At 40.7% G+C, this 19,819-nt stretch overlaps 1 protein-coding gene across 2 annotated transcripts in view; it reads right to left on the bottom strand.

Moving 5' to 3' along the window:
• The window catches only part of SEC11A (SEC11 homolog A, signal peptidase complex subunit), a 51,463-nt gene extending 32,516 nt beyond the window's left edge, over nt 1–18,947 (bottom strand). The window contains exon 1 of one of the 2 annotated variants that reach the window (XM_079914819.1): nt 18,557–18,947. In XM_079914819.1, the coding sequence (XP_079770945.1) occupies nt 18,557–18,607 (51 nt within the window). In that variant the 5' untranslated portion in view covers nt 18,608–18,947. The remainder of the gene's footprint in view (nt 1–18,556) is intronic. The other variant, XM_079914818.1, reaches the window with a different exon arrangement.
• Nucleotides 18,948–19,819: the final 872 nt, after the last annotated feature.

The raw sequence follows: 19,819 nt of genomic DNA, 5'->3' as shown, positions 1-19,819 counted from the left end.
CTATACTACTGGTTAGGACAATAGATTATGGGCCCCGATCCAGAATCACTGAAGGAAGGGCTGTGGGATTCCATAAAAACTATAAACTATAGTTTCATGATTCCTTATTTAACACCCTTGGGGGTCAGAAATGCTTCGTAATTCAGAATTGTCCAGATTTTGAAAAGGTAACATACCATATAGCACATAACACCCCAAGCAGGCAATATCCCATAATCAACCATATTAATATTTCTCCAGCAAAACATAAAAAATTCACACTGAAATAAATAAAACTAAAAATAGCTACATGTCAGCCAGTTCAAATCTGTTTTGTTGAGGAAAATCTTTCCATTTTCAGAAGGGCACAGATGTAGCATTGTCAGAACAGGTGTGCAATTTCTAATAAAATAACTGTTCTTTTTTTTTTTTCGCCATGCTATGCAGTGTATGGGATCTTAGTTCCCCAACCAGGGATGGGACCCGTGCCCCCTGCATTAGGAGTGCAGAGTCTTAACGACTGGGCTGCCAGGGAAGTCCGTAAAATAACTGTCCTTTAAAAGAAAAACGAAAGACTTAAAAAATCGTGATTTTCTCTGTCCCTGCCAGGAGGTCACTATAATTACCCTTCTCTTTTTCTTCAGACATGTAATACTACTTTTTGCTATAGAATCATTGTTGTGAAATGCATCTAATCATCAAGATTATCCTCATCATTCTTATTAGAGAAAGAGGTTAAAAGTCCCTCAATACATGTAACTGGCAAATGTTCCTTAAAAGGTGCCTGTTTGAATACTGCTAAGTCAGTATGTGAGCCAAAACCTAGACAGAAGCACACTATTTGCTAAAACAAATACTCTACCTGAGCAAGTTTGAAAATGTCCTATTTTTCTCTTTCTTTTCTCCCCTTTTTCGTGACAAAAATCTTTACTGAAAAGACAAACATATTGCCTCCCTAGCCCCTGCTTTCTTTACCACTATATCTGAATGCTAATGAATATACAGAATCAACGTACAGAAAGAAGTGCTTTTTTGGGTATTGGCAGAAATAAGGTGGCAGCTACCTAACCTTCTCATACCATTTGGCCACATCAAGCTAACTATTAATAAGACATTGTGACATAAGTAGAATAATAACCACAGAATTGAATAGCCCCATTATTTTTCTAAGAAGTGACTGGAACATTATATCCCTCAGTGTTCAAGGTGTAACTAGAAAAGAATGTTATTAAAACCAGTCAAAGCTCTATGTAATATCTTTCGGTAGCTATGGTATAGGGAGATTTGTGTGTGCTATTTTTCTTTTGCACTTTTGGGAAGTAGTGTGTGGAGACTTTCCCCAAAAGTTCCGTGACTAGAATAATCCACATGACAACTTAAAATAAACAGTAAGTAATAAATAACAAGAATTTAAGAAAAACCTACAACAGAAAATTCAGCAAAATAAAGCTGATAGTAAGTTTAAATATTATAATTTAACAAGCCACAATCTGGAAATTATATACTGTGCATTTATCCTTTAGTTATCAAATATACCATTATATTTCCTGTTCTTGTAAGAGGTACTTGAAGTTCAACATATAGGATATTTACATAGAAGTCAGACTTCTAGCCATCTCAAGCAAAGACAGAAGTGACCATGGAAGCAAAAATGTGTCTTAGAGCTACAAAATAGCCATTGGCCTAAGTCTTAAATTCCACTTACCATGCGACCTCAAACTAAGAGACTCATTAATTCATAACCACAATTCCACTGGTTTCTAACTCATAGAAGCAGCAGCAGAAGCTAGGGCATTAGAGGCAGATACACGGACAGCAGGTACAAGTGAAACTGATGGTGTTGGAAAAACTGAAGTATATTCAGAATAGACACTGTTATTATGGTCCAATAAAGTCACTGATAGTCCCAGTGAGGATCTTAAAAGATTAACAACGATAACAAAAGTTCCTGAATAGTCTAAACAGGCATAATACCAATAAGATAATTTTCATTTTAAAAAATCCATTAAATCTTTTAAAAATCTGACAAATGAAAACACAACACATGTACAGCAGTTTCATTCGTAACAGCCTCAAATTGGGAGAAAAAAAAAGACAAAAACCCAAATGTCCATCAACAGGTGAATAAATAAATTACAACATTTCCAAGTAATGGAAAACTACTCAGGAATAGAAAACATGAACTACTGAAACACACAACATAGATGAATCTTGAATATATGCTATTCAGGCCAAACTGGAGGAATAGGGACCAAATTTACCTCTGAAATAACTAAAACACTGGACAAAGTATATGAAACAAAGGTTTTCAGACACTGGACATGTGACTGTGGCCAGGTAGCATAGGACTATGAAAGGAGAAACAAGGTGAGCCCTACAATTGCCCCAATTTACAGAATGGATAGTTTCCAGGCCACAGGGCAAAACAGAAATGTAGCCAGAGCCTAGAAATCTCCTCGACTTGAGGATAAAGAACTGGGAGTTTGGGGAAGTGAAGGCAACTTAAGATTGTAGGGCAGTACAGAAATGAGAACTACACAAAGATCTACAGATGGTCTCTCCTCAAGTCTTCAGCTGAGTGATGATCAGCAATGATCAGCACATGCATTTCAGGGAAGTACCAAGGACGGAAAAAGAACCAACTAAAAGGAGCAGATAGGACAATTCTAAAAGTTCATATGCGGCAGGGATAATTTGCTTCCACCAGCCAGAGTGGAAATGTTCGTAACACATGGGCTTTGGATAGCATACTCAAAAGTTATTGCTCAGTTGTAGTGCAAAATTAACCTTAGACTGAAGGCTGCTCTGGACTTGCCTAACAAAGCCTTTTAAAAAAGCCTTGAGGGCTTCCCTGGTGGCGCAGTGGTTGGGAGTCCGCCTTCCGATGCAGGGGACATGGGTTTGTGCCCCGGTCCGGGAGGATCCCACATGCTGTGGAGCGGCTGGGCCCATAAGCCATGGCTGCTGAGCCTGTGCGTCCGGAGCCTGTGCTCTGCAACGGGAGAGGCCACGGCAGTGAGAGGCCCGCGTACCGCCAAAAAAAAAAAAAAAGCCTTGAAACAGGAATTCCCTGGCAGTCCAGTGGTTAGGACTCAGTGCTTTCACTGCCGTGGCCCAGGTTTAATCCCTGGTCAGGAAACTAAGATCCCACAAATTGTGTGGTGTGGCAAAAGAAATAAAAATAAAAGGTAGGGGGAAAGACTAAGCACATTAAATAGAGACTTAGATGATAGAAAATATATCCAAGACCCAGCCCAAACCTCTGGAGATGAAAAAGAATATGTCTGAAATGAAAACCACACAGCATACCACCCTGAAAGCACCCAATCTTGTCTGAAAACCACACAGAATGGAATAACAGCAGATTAGACATCACAGAAGAAAAGTTTAGTGAAACTGAAGTCATAGCAATAAAAAACTATTTCAGGATGCAACTAGAGATTATCATACTAAATGAAGTCAGAAAGAGAAAGACAAATACCATATGATATCACTTATATGTGCAATCTAAAATATGGCACAATGAACCTATGTACAAAACAGAAACAGACTCACAGACATAGAGAACAGACTTGTGGTTGCCAAGGCGGGGAGGGGGAGGGAGAGGGATGGATAGGGAGTTTAGGGTTGGTAGATGCAAACTATTACATTAAGAATGGATAAACAACAAGTTTATGTATAGCATAATGTATACTACAGGGAACTATATTCAATATCCTGCGATAAACCATAATGGAAAAGAATAGGAGAAACAGAAAAATCCATAGTTATAGTCAGAAATGTCAACACCCCCTTTCAATAACTGATACAGCAGGAAGACAAAAAAATCAATAAGCATAGAGAAGATTTGAACAACACTACCAACCAATTTGACCTAACTGATATTTACAGAACATTCTGCCCGACAACAGCAGATACACATTCCTTTTAAGTACACAGAGAACATTCACCAAGATAGACCATATTCAAGACCACAAAACAAATCTCAATAAATAGAAAGGGATTTGAATTATGCAAAGAGTATTCTCCAATCACAATGGAATGAAAATAGAAATCAGTAACAGAAAGATACCTGAAAAATTCCCCCAAATGTTTAGAAATCAAATAACACTTCTAAATCACCCATGGTAAAAGAAGAAATCAAGAGAATAAAAATACAACATTTCAAAATTTGTAGGATGCACCTAAAGTAGTATGTAAAGGGAATTTTATAGTAGTAAAGGCCTATGTTAAGAAAACAGAAATGTCTCAAATTATATGTTGTGTTTTTGTTTATACTCAGTTCAAAATATTTTGCAATTTCCCTTGTGATTCTCCTTTGACCCATGGGTTATTTAGAAATGCACTGTTTAATTTCCAAATATTTGTGGATTTCCCAAATTAAGCTTCCACCTTAAAACACTAGGAAAGCCAAATGAAATCCAAAGGAACTCACAAAAAAGAAATACTAAAAATATGAGTAGAAATAAGTGAAACTGAAGACAGGAAAACAGTAAAGAAAAGCAAACCAAAAGTTGGTTCTTTGAGGAGATCCATTAGCCAGACTAATGAGGAAAAAAAGAAAGATATGAATTACTGATATCAGGAAGGAATGAGAGAGGTGACATCACTAGACTAATACTTATTAATTTGTATTAATATACAAATATCAAGAGGATAAGTATTGTGAATACCTTTATACCAATATATTAATTCTTGAAATACACGCTACCAAAGCTCACTGAAGAAGAAATAGATAGACCTGAACAGACCTATTAAAGAAACTGAATTTATGATTTAAAAACTTTCCCACAAAGAAAAACTCCAGGCTCAGACAGTATTCACTAATGAATTCTACCGAGCATTTAAAGGAAAAAATCATAATTCTATGCCAACTCTTCCAGAAAACTGAAGAAGAGGGAATACTTCCCAACTCACTTTATGAAGGTCAACATTACTGATACCCAAATCAGATAAAGATGTTACAAGAAAACCACAGAATGGTATCACGGATATAGACATAAAAAGTATCTGTAACATTTTAGTAAATGTTTAGACCAAACAATATATACCTTATGACCAAGTAGGATCTATCTCAGGATAGAAAGTTAGAGACTTCAACATCCTCTTCTTAATAGTTGATAGAATAAGACAGAAAATCAGCAAGGATATAGAAAACTTGAATACCTCAACCAACTAAACATCTATAGAACAGTCCACCCCACACAGGAGAATACACATTCTTTTCAAACAAACATGAAACATTCTCCAGAGACCAGGCTCTAGGCAAATTTTAAAAGGGGACTCAATTTTAAAACACTGTAATCATACAAACTATTCTCTTCAACTACAATATAATTAAATTAGAAATCAGCGCTGGAGAGAAATTTGAAAAACCCACAAATACATACTTAGAAACATTTTTTCCCAAATAACCCATGGTTCAAAGAGGAACCACAGGGAAATTACAAAATATTTTAAACTGAGTGTAAACAAACACAACATGTCAAAATTTCTGTAATGTAGCTAAAGTACTGCTTGGAGACAAATCTATAGCTTTAAATACATATATTTGAAAAGAAAGACCTTAATCCAATAATCCAAGATTCAACTTTAAGAAACTAGAAAATATAGCAAACTAAACACAAAGTAACCAAGGAAGGAAATAAAGTTGAGAGCAGAAATCAGTGAAATAGAAAACAAATAATGAGAAAAAAATTAATAAAAGCCGAATTCACAGAGACAGAAAGTACAATGGTAGTTTCTATGGGCTGGGGGAAGGGGAGAATGGGGAGTTTTTAAATGAGTACAGAGTTCTAATTTTGCAAGATAAAAAGAGTCCTAGAGACGGGTTGTTCAACAATGTGAATGTACTTAACATTACTGAACTCTAAACTTAAAAAATGGTTAAGATACAACAAGGACCTACTGTATAGCACTGGGAACTATATTCAATATCTCATAATAACCTATAATGGAAAAGAATCTGAAAAAGGATACATATATATTTGTGTATAACTGAATCACTTTGCTGTACACCTGCAACTAACACAATATTGTGATCAACGACATTTCCATTAAAAATAAATAAATAATAAAGTTTAAAAAATGGTTAGGATAGAAAATTTTGTTATGTATATATTACCACAATTTAAAAAAATCATGTGAAATGAAAGCAATCAGGGACTTCCCTGGTGGCACAGTGGTTAAGAATCCTCCTGCCAATGCAGGGGACACGGGTTCGATCACCAGTCCGGGAAGATCCCACATGCTGCGAAGCAATGAATCCCATGCCCCACGGCTACTGAACCTACACCCTAGAGCCTGCAAGCCACAACTACTGAGCCCACGCACCACAACTACTGAAGCCTGTGCACTCTAGGGCCTGAGTGCCATAACTACTGAGGCCATGTGCTGCAAATACTGAAGCCTGTGCACCTAGAGCCTGTGCTCTGCAACAGAAGCCACTGCAATGAGAAGCCCCGCACACCTAAAGGAAGAGTAGTCCCTGCTCACCGCAACTAGAGAAAGCCCGCATGCAGCAATGAAGACCCAACACAGCCAAAAATAAAAAAGCAAGCAACCAGCTACAAATGACTACATTTTATAGGATTCCATTTATATAAAATGATTTAATAAAAGCTAATTGTTGATAAAAATAAAATAAAAAATAAAATGTCTAGTAAAGGCAAATCATAGAGATACAAAGCAGATTAGTGGTTGTCTGGGGCTGTGAGTGGAAACAGGCATTGACTGTAAAAATGCACGAAGGATCTTTCAGGGATGATGGAAATGTTCTAAAACTGGATTGTGGTGATAGGTGCACAACCCTATAAATTTGCTAAAAACCATGAATTATACACTTAAAATGGGTGAATTTTATACTTTATATGCCAATAAAGCTGTTTTTTTTTAAAGCACATAGTCACAAAAGTAATAGAAGAAAATAAAGTAGGAAAGGCCTTGAAGTAAAGGAGGTTTTTTAAACTGACCTGAAATCCAGAAGCCATGAAGAAAAGATGGGTAAATTTGGCTACCCAAAACAAAATAAAAGAGCAAATAACCAAAAAAATCTGACAACTATGCATGGCAAATTATACTATAAGCTAAATCAAAAGACAAACTGGGAGAAAATATTTACAATATATACGACAAAAGACTAATCTTCCTATAAACAGCTCCTAGAAATCAATAACAACAATCCAAAAGGAAAATAGGCAAAGGATTATGAACTGCTAGTTCACAGAAAATGAAATAAAAACAACTCCAAAATCATATGAAAATATGTTCAACCAAACTGATAATGAGGGAAATACAAAGTAAGACTGTCCTGAGATACCACTTTTCATTTATTAGAATGGCAAAAATCTAAGTCTGAAAACACACAATGCTGGCAGACTATAGGAAAACGTCACTCTCACTTTTTTGTGGGGGTGGGGGAGAACAATGTAAATATATTACCTATTTAAACTATTCATTAAAAACCAGGAAGAGGGGGACCTCCCTGGTGGCGCAGTGGTTAAGAATCCGCCTGCCAATGCAGGGGACATGGGTTCAAGCCCTGGTCCAGGAAGATCCCACAAGCCGTGGAGCAACTAGGCCCATGCATCACAACTACTGAGCCTACGTGCCACAACTACCGAAGCCCACGCACCTAGAGCCCGTGCTGAAGCCACCGCAATGAGAAGCTTGCACACTGCAACAAAGAGTAGCCCCGGCTCGCCACAACTAGAGAAAGCCTGCATGCAGCAATGAAGACCCAACACAGCCATTAATCAATCAATCAATTAATTAATTAATTTTAAAAAAACAGAAGAGGGAGTCCATGAACTTATTTTAACTACCTTGTCTTTCTGAGTCACTTGACACTTGATTAACTTTCTTCTAACTCCCTCATCCCTTGGTTTCTATGTCACCGACCTCAGACCCTGACCTCTTCTCTGGCATCCCATTAAATACAAGTGTTCTAGCAGTCCAACCTTTGCCCTTTTCTCTTTCCATTCTGCATGCAATCTTGTCTATTCATGGTTTCAATTACAACATATATGCTGATGACACCCAAATCTCTTCTCCATACCAGACCAATTATATCCAATTGGTATGTATATCCAATTACTTACTAAAAATCACCTAGATGTTAAACAGACACCTTAAATTCAACACATCCAGAGCTGAACTCAATCCTTTTCCTCAAATCTCTTCCTCCTCCCACATTCTCTTGGTGATTAGTATCACCATCCACCCAAGTCCTCTAAATTTTATCTCCCCAACATTTCTCACATCCATCCCATTGGCTTTATTTCTATGACTATTGCCTTCACGTCTCATCTCCTCTTACACAGACTACTGAAACAATCTGAGAGTCCTACCTCTAGACTTGTATCCTTCTAATTCATCCACCTATATATAATTATTGTTCGCAAAGTGAAAATAAAATTATTGAGGTGTCTGCTCAGAAACTTCTCTCAGGGCTTCCCTGGTGGCGCAGTGGTTGAGAGTCCGCCTGCCAATGCAGGGGACATGGGTTCGTGCCCCGGTCTGGGAAGATCCCACATGCCGTGGAGCGGCTAGGCCCCTGAGCCATGGCCGCTGAGCCTGCGCTCTGCAGCGCGAGAGGCCACAACAGTGAGAGGCCCGCGTACCGCAAAAAAAAAAAAAACAAAACAAACGTCTCTCACTACCTATAGGATAAATTCTGAACCTCCGAGTATACAGGGCCTTCCATGATCTGGCTCTTGCTATCTTCTCCACTCCTATTTCTTGCTACAAGTGATATTCTAGGCTCAAACCATAATTTAGCTTGTAATGCAGAATATCATAGTCCTTAACAATGCTACTACATGTAGCAATAACTGCATAACCAATCAAAACTAAAAGTTACATATTCTTAATAAGTCTAGATGATTAAAATAAAAAGTTAGGTTCCCTGTCTTAGTAAGACAATCATCAGCTTCTAGCAGTTCCAACTTAAGAGACTCATTCCGCGTTTTTGACAGTTTCCTATCCCTGAGGACTCCTATAGCAAGAGAAATAAGACCACCAGAAGCAGTATGCTTTTGGTGGCAGAGCCTACTTGAGGGCTCAATTAGCCCTAGAGCTTTCTATCATAAAGGTCCATGGGGACCTTGATTGGTCCAACATTCACAGAGTAAACATGTTCACTATATTGATGATATCACAGTGACTAGACTGGGTGGTTGAAGCTCATGACCTAGACACCTTGGTAAACACATATGTGGCCAGAGCGTGAGAAATAAATCCCACAGAAATTCCTATCCCCATGAAAATTCTTGGGGTTCAGTGGTCCCAGTCATGTTAAGATATCCCTTCCAAGATGAAGAACAAGTTGCTGCATCTGGTTCCTGTTACTACCAAGAAACTTAAAGCCTAGTGGACCTCTTTGGATTTTGGAGGCAACATATACCTCATTTGGGTGTGCTACTCCAATGTATTGACCTAGTAAACCAATTTTGATCCAGTTTTGAGGAGGGCTGTGCAACAGGTCCAAGCTCCCATCAAGCTGTTCTATCACTTGGACCATAACACCCAGCAGATCTCATGGTAACTGAAATACCTGTAACAGATGGAGAGCCTCTGGCAGTCCTCTATGGGTGAACAACAGCACAGGTCTTTGAATTTGGGGGCAAAGCTATGCTATCCTTTGGAGAACTATTCTCCTCCTCTGTAACAGCTTCTAGCTAGCTGCTGAATTCTAGAAGAGACTAAACACTAGACCATGGATCACCAAGTTACCATATAACCTGAACTCCTCAGCATGAACTGGATGCTGCCAGATCCACCAAGCCATAAAGTTGGGCATTCACAGCAGTACTCCATCATCCACTGTTAGTAGTATATACAAGATTGGGCTCAAGCAGGTCCTGAAGACACAAGTAAGTTGTATGAGACACAAGTGACTCAGATACTCATGGCTCCTACTCATGCTACATTGCTTCTTCTCTCTCAGCTTACACCTCTCGCCTCATGGGGAGTTCCCTATGACCAGATGACTAAAGAAGACTTTAGGCCTGGTGTTTAGATGATGGTTCTACATGAACCATCTAGCACCAACTGAAAGTAGACAGCTGTGCCATGACATCCCCATTCAGGGTTCACCATAAAGGATTATGATGAAGGGAAATCCTCCCAGGGGCAGAACTTCAAGTGATACAATAATTGTTTGCTTTTCCTGGAAGGAGAGATGGCCACAGGTGTGGATTTACACTGATTCAAGAGTGACCAGCAATTTGGCTGGATGGCCAGGGACTTGGAAGATATATCACTGGAAAGTTAGAGACAAGAGGTTTGCGGAAAAGGTATGTGGATGGAGCTTTCCAAGTAGGTACATAGAATGTGAAGATATTTGTGTCCCACCAAAGAATTACCCCAGCAGAAGAATATCTTAATAATCAGGTGGATAAAATTACCTGTTTTGTGGATGTCAGCGGCCTCTTTCCCTAGTCATCCATGTCTTACCCAATGGACTCATGATCAAAGTGGCTGTAGCAGCCAAGATGAAGGTTAGCAATGTGGACTTTCACTCACCAAGACCAGTTTGGTTCTAGCCAATGATGAGTGCCTAGACTGCCAACTGCAAAGACCAACAATGCCACCATTCCTGATACTGGATCACTTCCAGCATGGAAGGGGCAGCAATTTCTTCTATCTAGAATAGACTCTGTATATGGATCTGTCTTCCTTGTCCTCAGTATTTCTGTCAAAACCACCATTCATGAACTTACAGAATGCCTTATTCCGCATCATGGTATTCCATACAACACTGATTCTGACCAGGGAACTTATAGGTAATTAAAGCACAACAGTGGGCACATGGTCATGAATTTCACTGGTCTTACTGTGTCCTCCATCATCTTAAGTGGCTGGCCTGAAAGAACAGTGGAACAGTAGGCATTATCAATTTATTGTCTCTCAGCACCAAATCCATCCTTCTTTGTGTTACCAGGCTGAGCCTATAAACAAGGGCACCTTTTCCAGTTGGCTCAATGATGTTAGGTTTTATTAATAAAGGGACTGCAGGGCCACAGCAAGGTGATAGAGAGTGGGAGGGGCTTCTCTTCCCATGGAGTGTTTTCATTTCACCCAGTAGCTAGTGGATCTGTGTACTGGAGGTCTCTTATTACTCACTTCAGAGACCATCACAGACTGACTCCTGCCCACACACACTCTGGCAAATTTCTCAGCCTCCCAGCGGGCCACTTCTAAGGTCCAGCTCCAGCTCACTGCTCTGGCAAATGTCATTGCAAGTCCCTGTGACAGCCACACCCTCTCCAAAGAGGTCTACATCTCCGGTTAAGAAGGGGTGAAGGGGGTTGGAGGGAGGTATTTTGCTAGTTCTTTCTTTGTTCACTCCCTTATCCTAGGAGGTAATAACTGTTTTCTGCATACGCTATTTCTGAACACCTTAAGAGTCCTCTTTTACACATTTTAGTGGTTGAGCATCTTTGCCAGTTAACAATTCTTTGTATTTAATTTTTCCCTGTTCAATTACTGGTGTTGTTTCTATCTTCTGAGTGATACAAATGGCCTTTTGAAGACAGCTACAGTACCAGCCAGACAGCAGCAACACTTTGTTGGGCTGGGATAATGTCTAATGTCCTCCAGTATGTGGTATATGCTCTTAATCAGCAACCAATATCTTCTGTAAGTAGGATTCACTAGTCCAGAATTAAAGGGTGGGAATGGAAGTGACTCCTCCCACTACTAATAATCTGCTAGTGAAATTTCTGCTTCCCAGCCTCATAGTTTTGGCTGCTGGTTTAGAAGTTTTCATTCCTGGGAATTCCCTGGTGGTCCAGTGGTTAGGACTTGGCGCTTTCACTGCCATGGCCCGGATTCAATCCCTGTTCGGGGAATTAAGATCCCACAAGCTGCCCAGCGCAGCCAAAAAACAGAAGTTTTCACTCCTAAAGGAGATTTTCTTCCACCAGGAGACACAGTGGTTCCATTAAACTGGAAGTTGAGTCTGCCCCCTTGCCACTTTGGGATACTCATGCCAGTGAACCAAAATGCAGGGAATGGGGTGGTTATTTACTGGCAAAGGGGATTGACCCTGACCATCAGAGAAAAACAGAGGTTTGTTACTACATAATGAGGGAAGTGAATATATAGGAATATAAAGAATCCTCTGAGGCCTTTCTTAGTACTTCCATGTCTTACAATAAAAGTTAGTGAAAACTATAACAATCCAGTTCAGGCAGGACTCCTCATGACATTACCCTTTAATAATCACGGTTTGGGTAAGGCAAGAAACTATGACCAACTTAGGATCCTGCTGAGAGCAAAAGGAATGTGGAATGGTTAAGAAGAAAGATGACAGCTACAACCATGTAGCCAATTACAGAAACAAAGGAAAGCTGCATATAAGACAGAAGTATAATCTTGCTTTTATGTTTATTTGAAAAGTGAAATATGATTAAAAGAGGTGTGTATAAATGCTGAGTTGACAAAGGGCAGACTATAATAGTTTTGAAAACTACAGTAGTTTTGCCAAATTGGCTTAGCTAGAACTAGGCTTCCCCAAACCCCCCTCCATGTATGGTTCTGAATTAGATTTAGCAAAGAGAAAGCTGCCCAAGACCTAGAAGGTGAAAGAGTAGCAGCAGCTGCTATTATGCTGAAGGTCACTGTGGTTAGACATGGTGAGAGACAGACATTAAAGGCCTGGCAGAATCCAGTTTGTCCTCGCATTCCCCTGCTCCACATCCAGAAACGAGCTGTAGACGCAACAGCCTTCCACAGACTTCATCTACTCTCCTTTGGTGTGATTCCACTCCATCAGCCAGATGTGGAATCTAGCCCCAGATTCCATGGCAAGCTTCCGTCTACCCACAACAGTGCTACAGAAGAACTGGTGACATTCTGTTTCTGCATCTCTGTTTTAGACTCCTGACTCATCCAGCTTCTCCTACAATTGTATAAAATCTTATTCCTATAATAAATCCCTTAATTCTAAAATATTCATAGTGGTTCTGCTTCCCAGACTAAACCCTGACCGATAAGCCAAATTTTTCAGACAAAGCATTCTATCCCCATGAACATATTCTGTGTTTGGATACTCTACCTCACCTCCCTCCTTGAAGTCAGAAAAGACAACTCTTTTTTTTTTTCTTTTTGTCTACACTGCATGGCATGCAGGGTCTTAGTTCCCCAACCAGGGTTCCAACCTGTGCCCCCAGCAGTGGAAGCACAAAGTCTTAAACCACTGGACTGCCAGGGAAGCCTCAAAAGACAACTCTTTTGAAGAAGAGTTATGGTCATAATTTCTGCTTAAGTGGAATTTGTCTTTATTGTTGGAGGCTTGTGCCATCTGGCATGAGAATAAATAATCATGCTTGTCTGTATGTCCATGGAGAGAATACTATGGGGGAAAAAAAACCTAAAAAATATGAAGTATCTAAGAACCATAACAAGTAAATGCCTTATCCTTACTATGGCACTGTATTCTAGATTTGCTCAAAGTTATACAGGATGAAGAATGATTTTTGGATGCTCAAGAAGAATATATTCGAGGACAGTAAGCGCAGTTTTTAACATAATTTTACTTGTGATTTCCTTGTGTATATAACAGAGACTGATGTTTCTACATTGAAACTTGGCAATTTATTACTGAATTGTTATACCCTGCCAGTGATAAAGAGTTTCCTGATCCTAAACAAGACGAGATTAGTTTTCAATAATCAAAAAAAGTAATGGATCTGTCCTCTGTACTGTATATACCTCCTATTCGCAGCACACTTACTCATATTAGGTCCAAGCCTAGGAAGAATCTAGGCTTCTATGTGCTTCACCAGAGGGCCAATTCACTAAAAAAAAAGTTACCAAAGATATCCGGAATTCAATCAGGTATCACTACAATAGCCATTAAGAGTTAAGTGAACAGGACTTCCCTGGTGGCTCAGTGGTTAAGAATCCGCCTGCCAATGCAGAGGACACAGGTTCGAGCCCTGGTCTGGGAAGATCCCACATGCTGCAGAGCAACTGAGCCCGTGCGCCACAACTACTGAGTCTGCGCTCTAGAGCCACTGAGCCACAACTACTGAAGCCCGCATACCTAGAGCTTATGCTCTGCAACAAGAGAAGCCACTGCAGTGAGAAGCCTGCGCACAACAAAGAGAAGCCCCGGCTCGCCACAACTAGAGAAAGCCCGCGTGCAGCAACGAAGACCCAATGCAGCCATAAAAAAATAAATAAATAAATTTATTTTTTAAAAAAAAGAGTTAAGTGAGGGGCTTCCCTTGTGGCCCATGGGTAAGACTCCGCACACCCAATGCAGGGGGCCAGGGTTCAATGCCTGGTTGGGGAAGTAGATCCCACATGCATGCCACAGCTAAGAGTCCGCATGCCACAACAAAGACCCTGTGTGCCAAAATGAAGACCCAGCACAGCCAAAATAAAAAATAATAATAAGTAAAAAAAAAAAAAAGAAGAGTTAAGGGATCCTAAGAGACTGAAAAACATAAAAAGAGGGACTTCCCTGGCGGTCCAGTGGTTAAGACTCAGCGCTTCTACTGCAGGGGGCAGGGGTTTGATCTCTGGTCAGGGAACTAAGATCCCACATGCTGTGAGGCACAGCCAAAATATTAAAAAATAAATAAATAAATAAAAAGAAAGGATCGTGCCAAGTCCTAGGGTCTTCAGATTTACGTAGGAAAACATACAGATAATTAAAATCCAAAGAAATGCAAAATTCAATCAAGTAATGCAAAAGGCCTAAGGAGGAGCTAATAAAGCAAATTCTGTCAAAGTCAGATTAGTCCCATCAGGGCTCAAACATGGATCTAGTCACATGCTGGCCAATATCCTCTGATCATTAAGAATTCTCAGCAAGCAGAGAATTACACATGAAAATAATATAAAAATTACTTGGCATGACATACTTATTTAGTGAATAAGCATCTTTTCACTCCAGGAAAATTCATAATTAAGAACAGAAATGCTTAAAGGAGATTATGTATAGTATTAATACTTTTATGTTAAGGGTACTGTGCATATTTGGTATCTTAAGTTTTTGTAAGTTTTGTAAGTTTTTCTTAAGTTTTGTAAAATTTAAGAGAATTTGGAATATAAAAGTAATAGGTCAGGTTTGTAATTCCAATTTAAAATGTACAATCAATTGTAGATTTATTATTTTAATCAGAAAGCTTACTATTTATACCTTATATTCAAATGTTGAAACATTTAGGAGAACCTAAGCTCCAGATTTATAAAAATTATATAAGTATGCAGTGGTGTTTGTTGAATAATCGATGTTCTTAAAAAGGAACTTCTTTAAATTTATAAGTTAAATTTAACGTTTTTAAGATGTCTGTTTATAAATTAGCCCAAATATTCAAAGGCCCTTAAAAGTGATTGTTAAAATTTGCTAGACCTAGGAATTCCCTGGCGGTCCAATCTGGCGGTCCAGTGGTTAGGACTTGGCGCTTTCACTGCCGAGAGCCCGGGTCCAATTCCTGGTTAGGGAACTAAGATCCCACCAACTGCTAGATTTTAAATAGGATAAGATTTGAAAACTGATTCTGAAAGGTTTAAGAACTTTGTTTTAAAATTTTAGGTTTTACAAATCGAATATTATGTTTTTAAATATAAGAATTCTAAACAGGCTTTTCTGCACACAAAGGTTACCTCAATGGGCATCAAGAAACTAACCTACAACCAGAGGTGTGCTGGAGCCAACCTGCTAAATTTTCAGGAATCTTGCAAGCTGGTTGTTAAACACAGTGTTATTAAAAATTAGTACAATTAAATTACTTAAAAAACAAAGTCAATAAATACTCTAAATCAGTTTCTAACTATTTTACTACATTTTACTATTATCTGTGTTCTTGAGATTATTTTTTAAATTTTACCTGTAAGGTGGAAATTACAGTTGCATGCTACCACATTTCTTCCTAATTCCACATTCAGTGATGTCATGTTAGCAGCTTGAAATCAACCATGTTGGAAGTATTTACCACAGAAACAGGCAAACTACAAAATCAGGGTTTCATGGATTAAGAAAAGCCTCAGGAACACTGTGCTCTGACACTACAGTAAAAGAGCCACACTGCAAAGGGGAGAAGACAAATAGAATAGTACATAACAGCTAAAAGGCCTTTAGAGATCACCTAATAGTCTAGGGCGGTCCACAAAGACTCAAATAGTAAAAGGGGAGTTCTGAAGACAGTTAAGTACACAAAGTTTGAATAGAACAATGTTCATATACACAGTGAAATGAAACAGGCAGGAAGAGTAAACTGGGACAAGACTGAAACAGTGAGAAACGGCAGACTGTAAAATGACTGGGACTTACTTCAAATGCCATTCTAAGGGGGTTGGACTTAACCTACAAGGCAATGGGATCTACTGAAGGTTGGAGGGCAGGAGAGAAGACATTAATCTGGCAACAGTGTATTGGATGCCATGAAAGTAGTGAAACACTTTAATTTTGAAAACTGTGAAGGAGACAAAAATAAAAATTACATACCGTAAACAAAAGTCTTGAGTAAGGTCTTAAAAATCAATTAAAACTTACAGCTCAAAAGAATACATACTCTGTGATTCCATTTCTATCAAATGCAAACCAGGGACTTCCCTAGTGGTCCAGTGGCTAAGACTCCACGCTCCCAATGCAGAGGGCCCGGGTTCGGTTCCTAGTCGGGGAACTAGATCCCACATGCCACAACTAAAGATCCCTCATGCCGCAACTAAAGATCCCACATGCCGCAATGAAGATCCCATGTGCAGCAACTAAGACCCAGTGCAGCTAGCTAAATAAATAAAATATTTTTTTAAAAAAAAGCAAACCCATCTATATTGACAAAAAAGCAAATCAGTGGTTGCCAAGTGCTAAAGAAATGAACTACAAAGGGATCTTGTGGGTGACAGAAATGTTCTGTATCTTGATTGTAATGGGTGTATATAATTGTTTGTTTTTGGCCACGCCACACAGCTTGTGGGATCTCAGTTCCCAGACCAGGGATCAAACCCAGACCCCACCCAGTGGAAGTGCGGAATCCTAACCACTGGACCACCAGGGAATTCCCCTGGATGGAGTTTACTGTACTAAAGTATTCCTCTATGAACCTGACAGGAAAAAAAAATTACAACTCAAATTAATCAGACATTTGATGAAATTTCTAGTTTCCCTCTTTTCATCTAATTAGCTCTTGGTACCTACAGTCAGTATCAATTTTTTCCCCCAGATATTATGTGCAGGTAAAACCTCATTTCTAACTTTCCCTCATCCCATCCCCATGCTATCCAATCCTTCACATCCCCTCTTAACAATCTCTGGGAGGTTGCTCATTTTCTCCACTTGTATAATGGGAATAACATTATCTACCTCACAGGTATATAAAGCATTTCACACATAGCAAGAGCTCAAAATAGTTACTGTTTTGCCTTAGTCATTATCTACATATTTATGCTCCTTGAAGGCAGAATCTGTCTTATCTATCTTCGCATTTCTCTCATTGTACCTAGCACAGGGTACAATAAACAGTAGGCCCAAAAGAAGAGTTTCTTCAAAGCAATGTCTCTGCACCTAGAAATTCAGATATGGCTGAAAAAAAAACACTATACAAGTGAGAATCTGAAACGTTTTGTGCAATTTGGGGAAAAAATGATCAATTATGACTGAAGGAATTAGCAAACATGTCTAAGAAGAGGTCTGAAGGGGAGTAAGGGGAAGTTGTATATCTTCTTCCCTAAATGGTAAATATAAATAATGCATAATAGAAGTCCAAGAGAAAAACCTTTAATAGTGACATCAAGACAATTCTTAACAGCAAAACACTGTAAAAAGGTCCGAGGCAAGCAAAAGTGGGCTCCACAGACACACTTGGTGTAGAAGACAAAAAGGAGCAACTTTTCCCAATGACTAAATAATTACAACAGTATTCCCAGTACCATTTGGAATATGATCTGTAAGTTCAAGACGGAGTAAGATTTAAGGACAAAATCAGGAGATGGAAGTTTCAGGATCCCGGTACCACTAATACTGGGAGGTATACCCGAGGATCCTGAGGTATACCTTAATGCTAAGCGGACTCAAGGACAAGGGGAGTAAACGTTTCAACTCTGAACTCGGAGGTGGTTCAAGGAAGTCAGGACAGCCCGCTGAGACCCAGCTGTACTAGAAGGGTTGTAACGGGCTCAAAGTAGCCAAACGGCTTTTGTGGGGCCTTACAACCGCCTTCCCGAGCATCCCAGAGTAGCGGTGAACTGCTAAACCTAGCTACTGGAATCCATCGGAAGTCGCTGCTACTGGAGAAATCACGAGTTTGCCGCCTTACTAAGCCTAAAACAATAAGCAACCCCAACTCCCACTTACAAAGAGCCCTACGGTTTCCACTTGCTTCCCTGCCACACAGGGGGCAATGGAACGTGAAGATCAGGCTTCCCGCTCCGCCCCTAGAAGGCCCCGTATAAGCCAGCGGCTAAAAATATGGGGCGGATAAAGCTACCTCTGGACACAGACCCCACAAAGAGATGGAATAATCCAGGCGTCAGACCCGCTCCGGCCCTCACACTGGGGCCCAGAGGTCCGCGGGGCACCGCAGTGGCAGCGTCGAAGGGAACAGTGGGAGGTAAACCTCACCTGCCGCTTGTTCATCCGCCGCACATCGTCCAAAAAATCTAGAGACAGCATGGCGGGGCCGGCGAGGGGACACGGGCAGAAGAAACGGCGAGATGTGACCGGCAGGAGGAACGGCTGGCGCACGGTCCAAGATCTCACTGGACAGAACCTCAGGGTGCCCGCACTTCCGCTTCCGGGGCGGGACCGGGGCGGGACCGGCGCGGCTCCGCCCCTTCGCCGGGGCGAGCAGACAAAGGGTCTCGCGACCGTCCTAATCCAGCCTCCTCGCCTGACCTCGCTGTAGGAGGGCTCTCGTACCCCTAACCTCGTCTGCTGAGAAGAGAATGAAGCCCACTTCCCGCTCTCAGCCCCGTGGCCCCACACGGAGGCCGCCACTAGGGGTTAGATAGGAGGCCGCCCTGCAACTTCCAGGAGGCGGGCCCTGGTGCACGCCTGGCCAATAGGGAAACGTGTTTCTGGAGTCTGAGGGCAGAAAAGGCCCCTGAGCGGCCAGCGCGGGGCCCCTGAGCGGCCCCGGTCGTGGGTCTGGGTGTGGCCCTGGATGTTCCGACAGGCCTTGCTTCCTCTGCTGCGGCCGGTCTCCTGCGCTACGGGAAACTGACGGCTGAGGTGTTTAAATAAGTGCTGTTGGGTAAGGGCGGAGGATGTGACTTTCAAAGCACTGCCTGACACTTTCAGGAGTTTAAGAAACTCGTGGCTGGAGAGAAAACAACCCGGTAGGATTAGAAAACTACCAAACCATACAACCGTGTGATGAGACCACCAGTAGTGCGGTTTGTGAGGTAGTCCCTTCCTCCCCGAAATTGACCTTGCTAACAGGATCTGATTGTCTACTAGACGAAAACCTCTTGGTTTTGTTACCTCGGGCACCATAATGTGACCCTGTTATCGCTGACTTCTGTCTCTATACAGCTCTTCCTTGACTTACCTCCCAATAAACCCATGGTAAATTGAAAATACCATAAGTCAAAAATGCATTCAATACGCCTAATCTCCTGAACATCGTAGTTTGGCCTAGCCTACCTTAAGCAAGCAGAGCACACACTAGCCTACGGTTGGGCAAAATCATCTGACGCAAACCGTTTTTTGTTTTTATTTTTTTGCCGCACTGCTGAGCATATGGAACTTCCCGGACCAGGGACCGAACCCGTGCCGCCTGCAGTGGAAGTGTGGAATCTTAACCACTGGACCACCGGGGAAGTCCTACACAAGTGTATTTTATAATAAAGTGTTGAATATCTCATGTAATTTATTGACTACTGT

Source organism: Stenella coeruleoalba (genome assembly GCF_951394435.1).
Source record: "Stenella coeruleoalba genome assembly, chromosome: 2".
NCBI classification, from domain to species: domain Eukaryota; kingdom Metazoa; phylum Chordata; class Mammalia; order Artiodactyla; family Delphinidae; genus Stenella; species Stenella coeruleoalba.
This window is presented reverse-complemented; position numbering and strand designations above follow the sequence as displayed.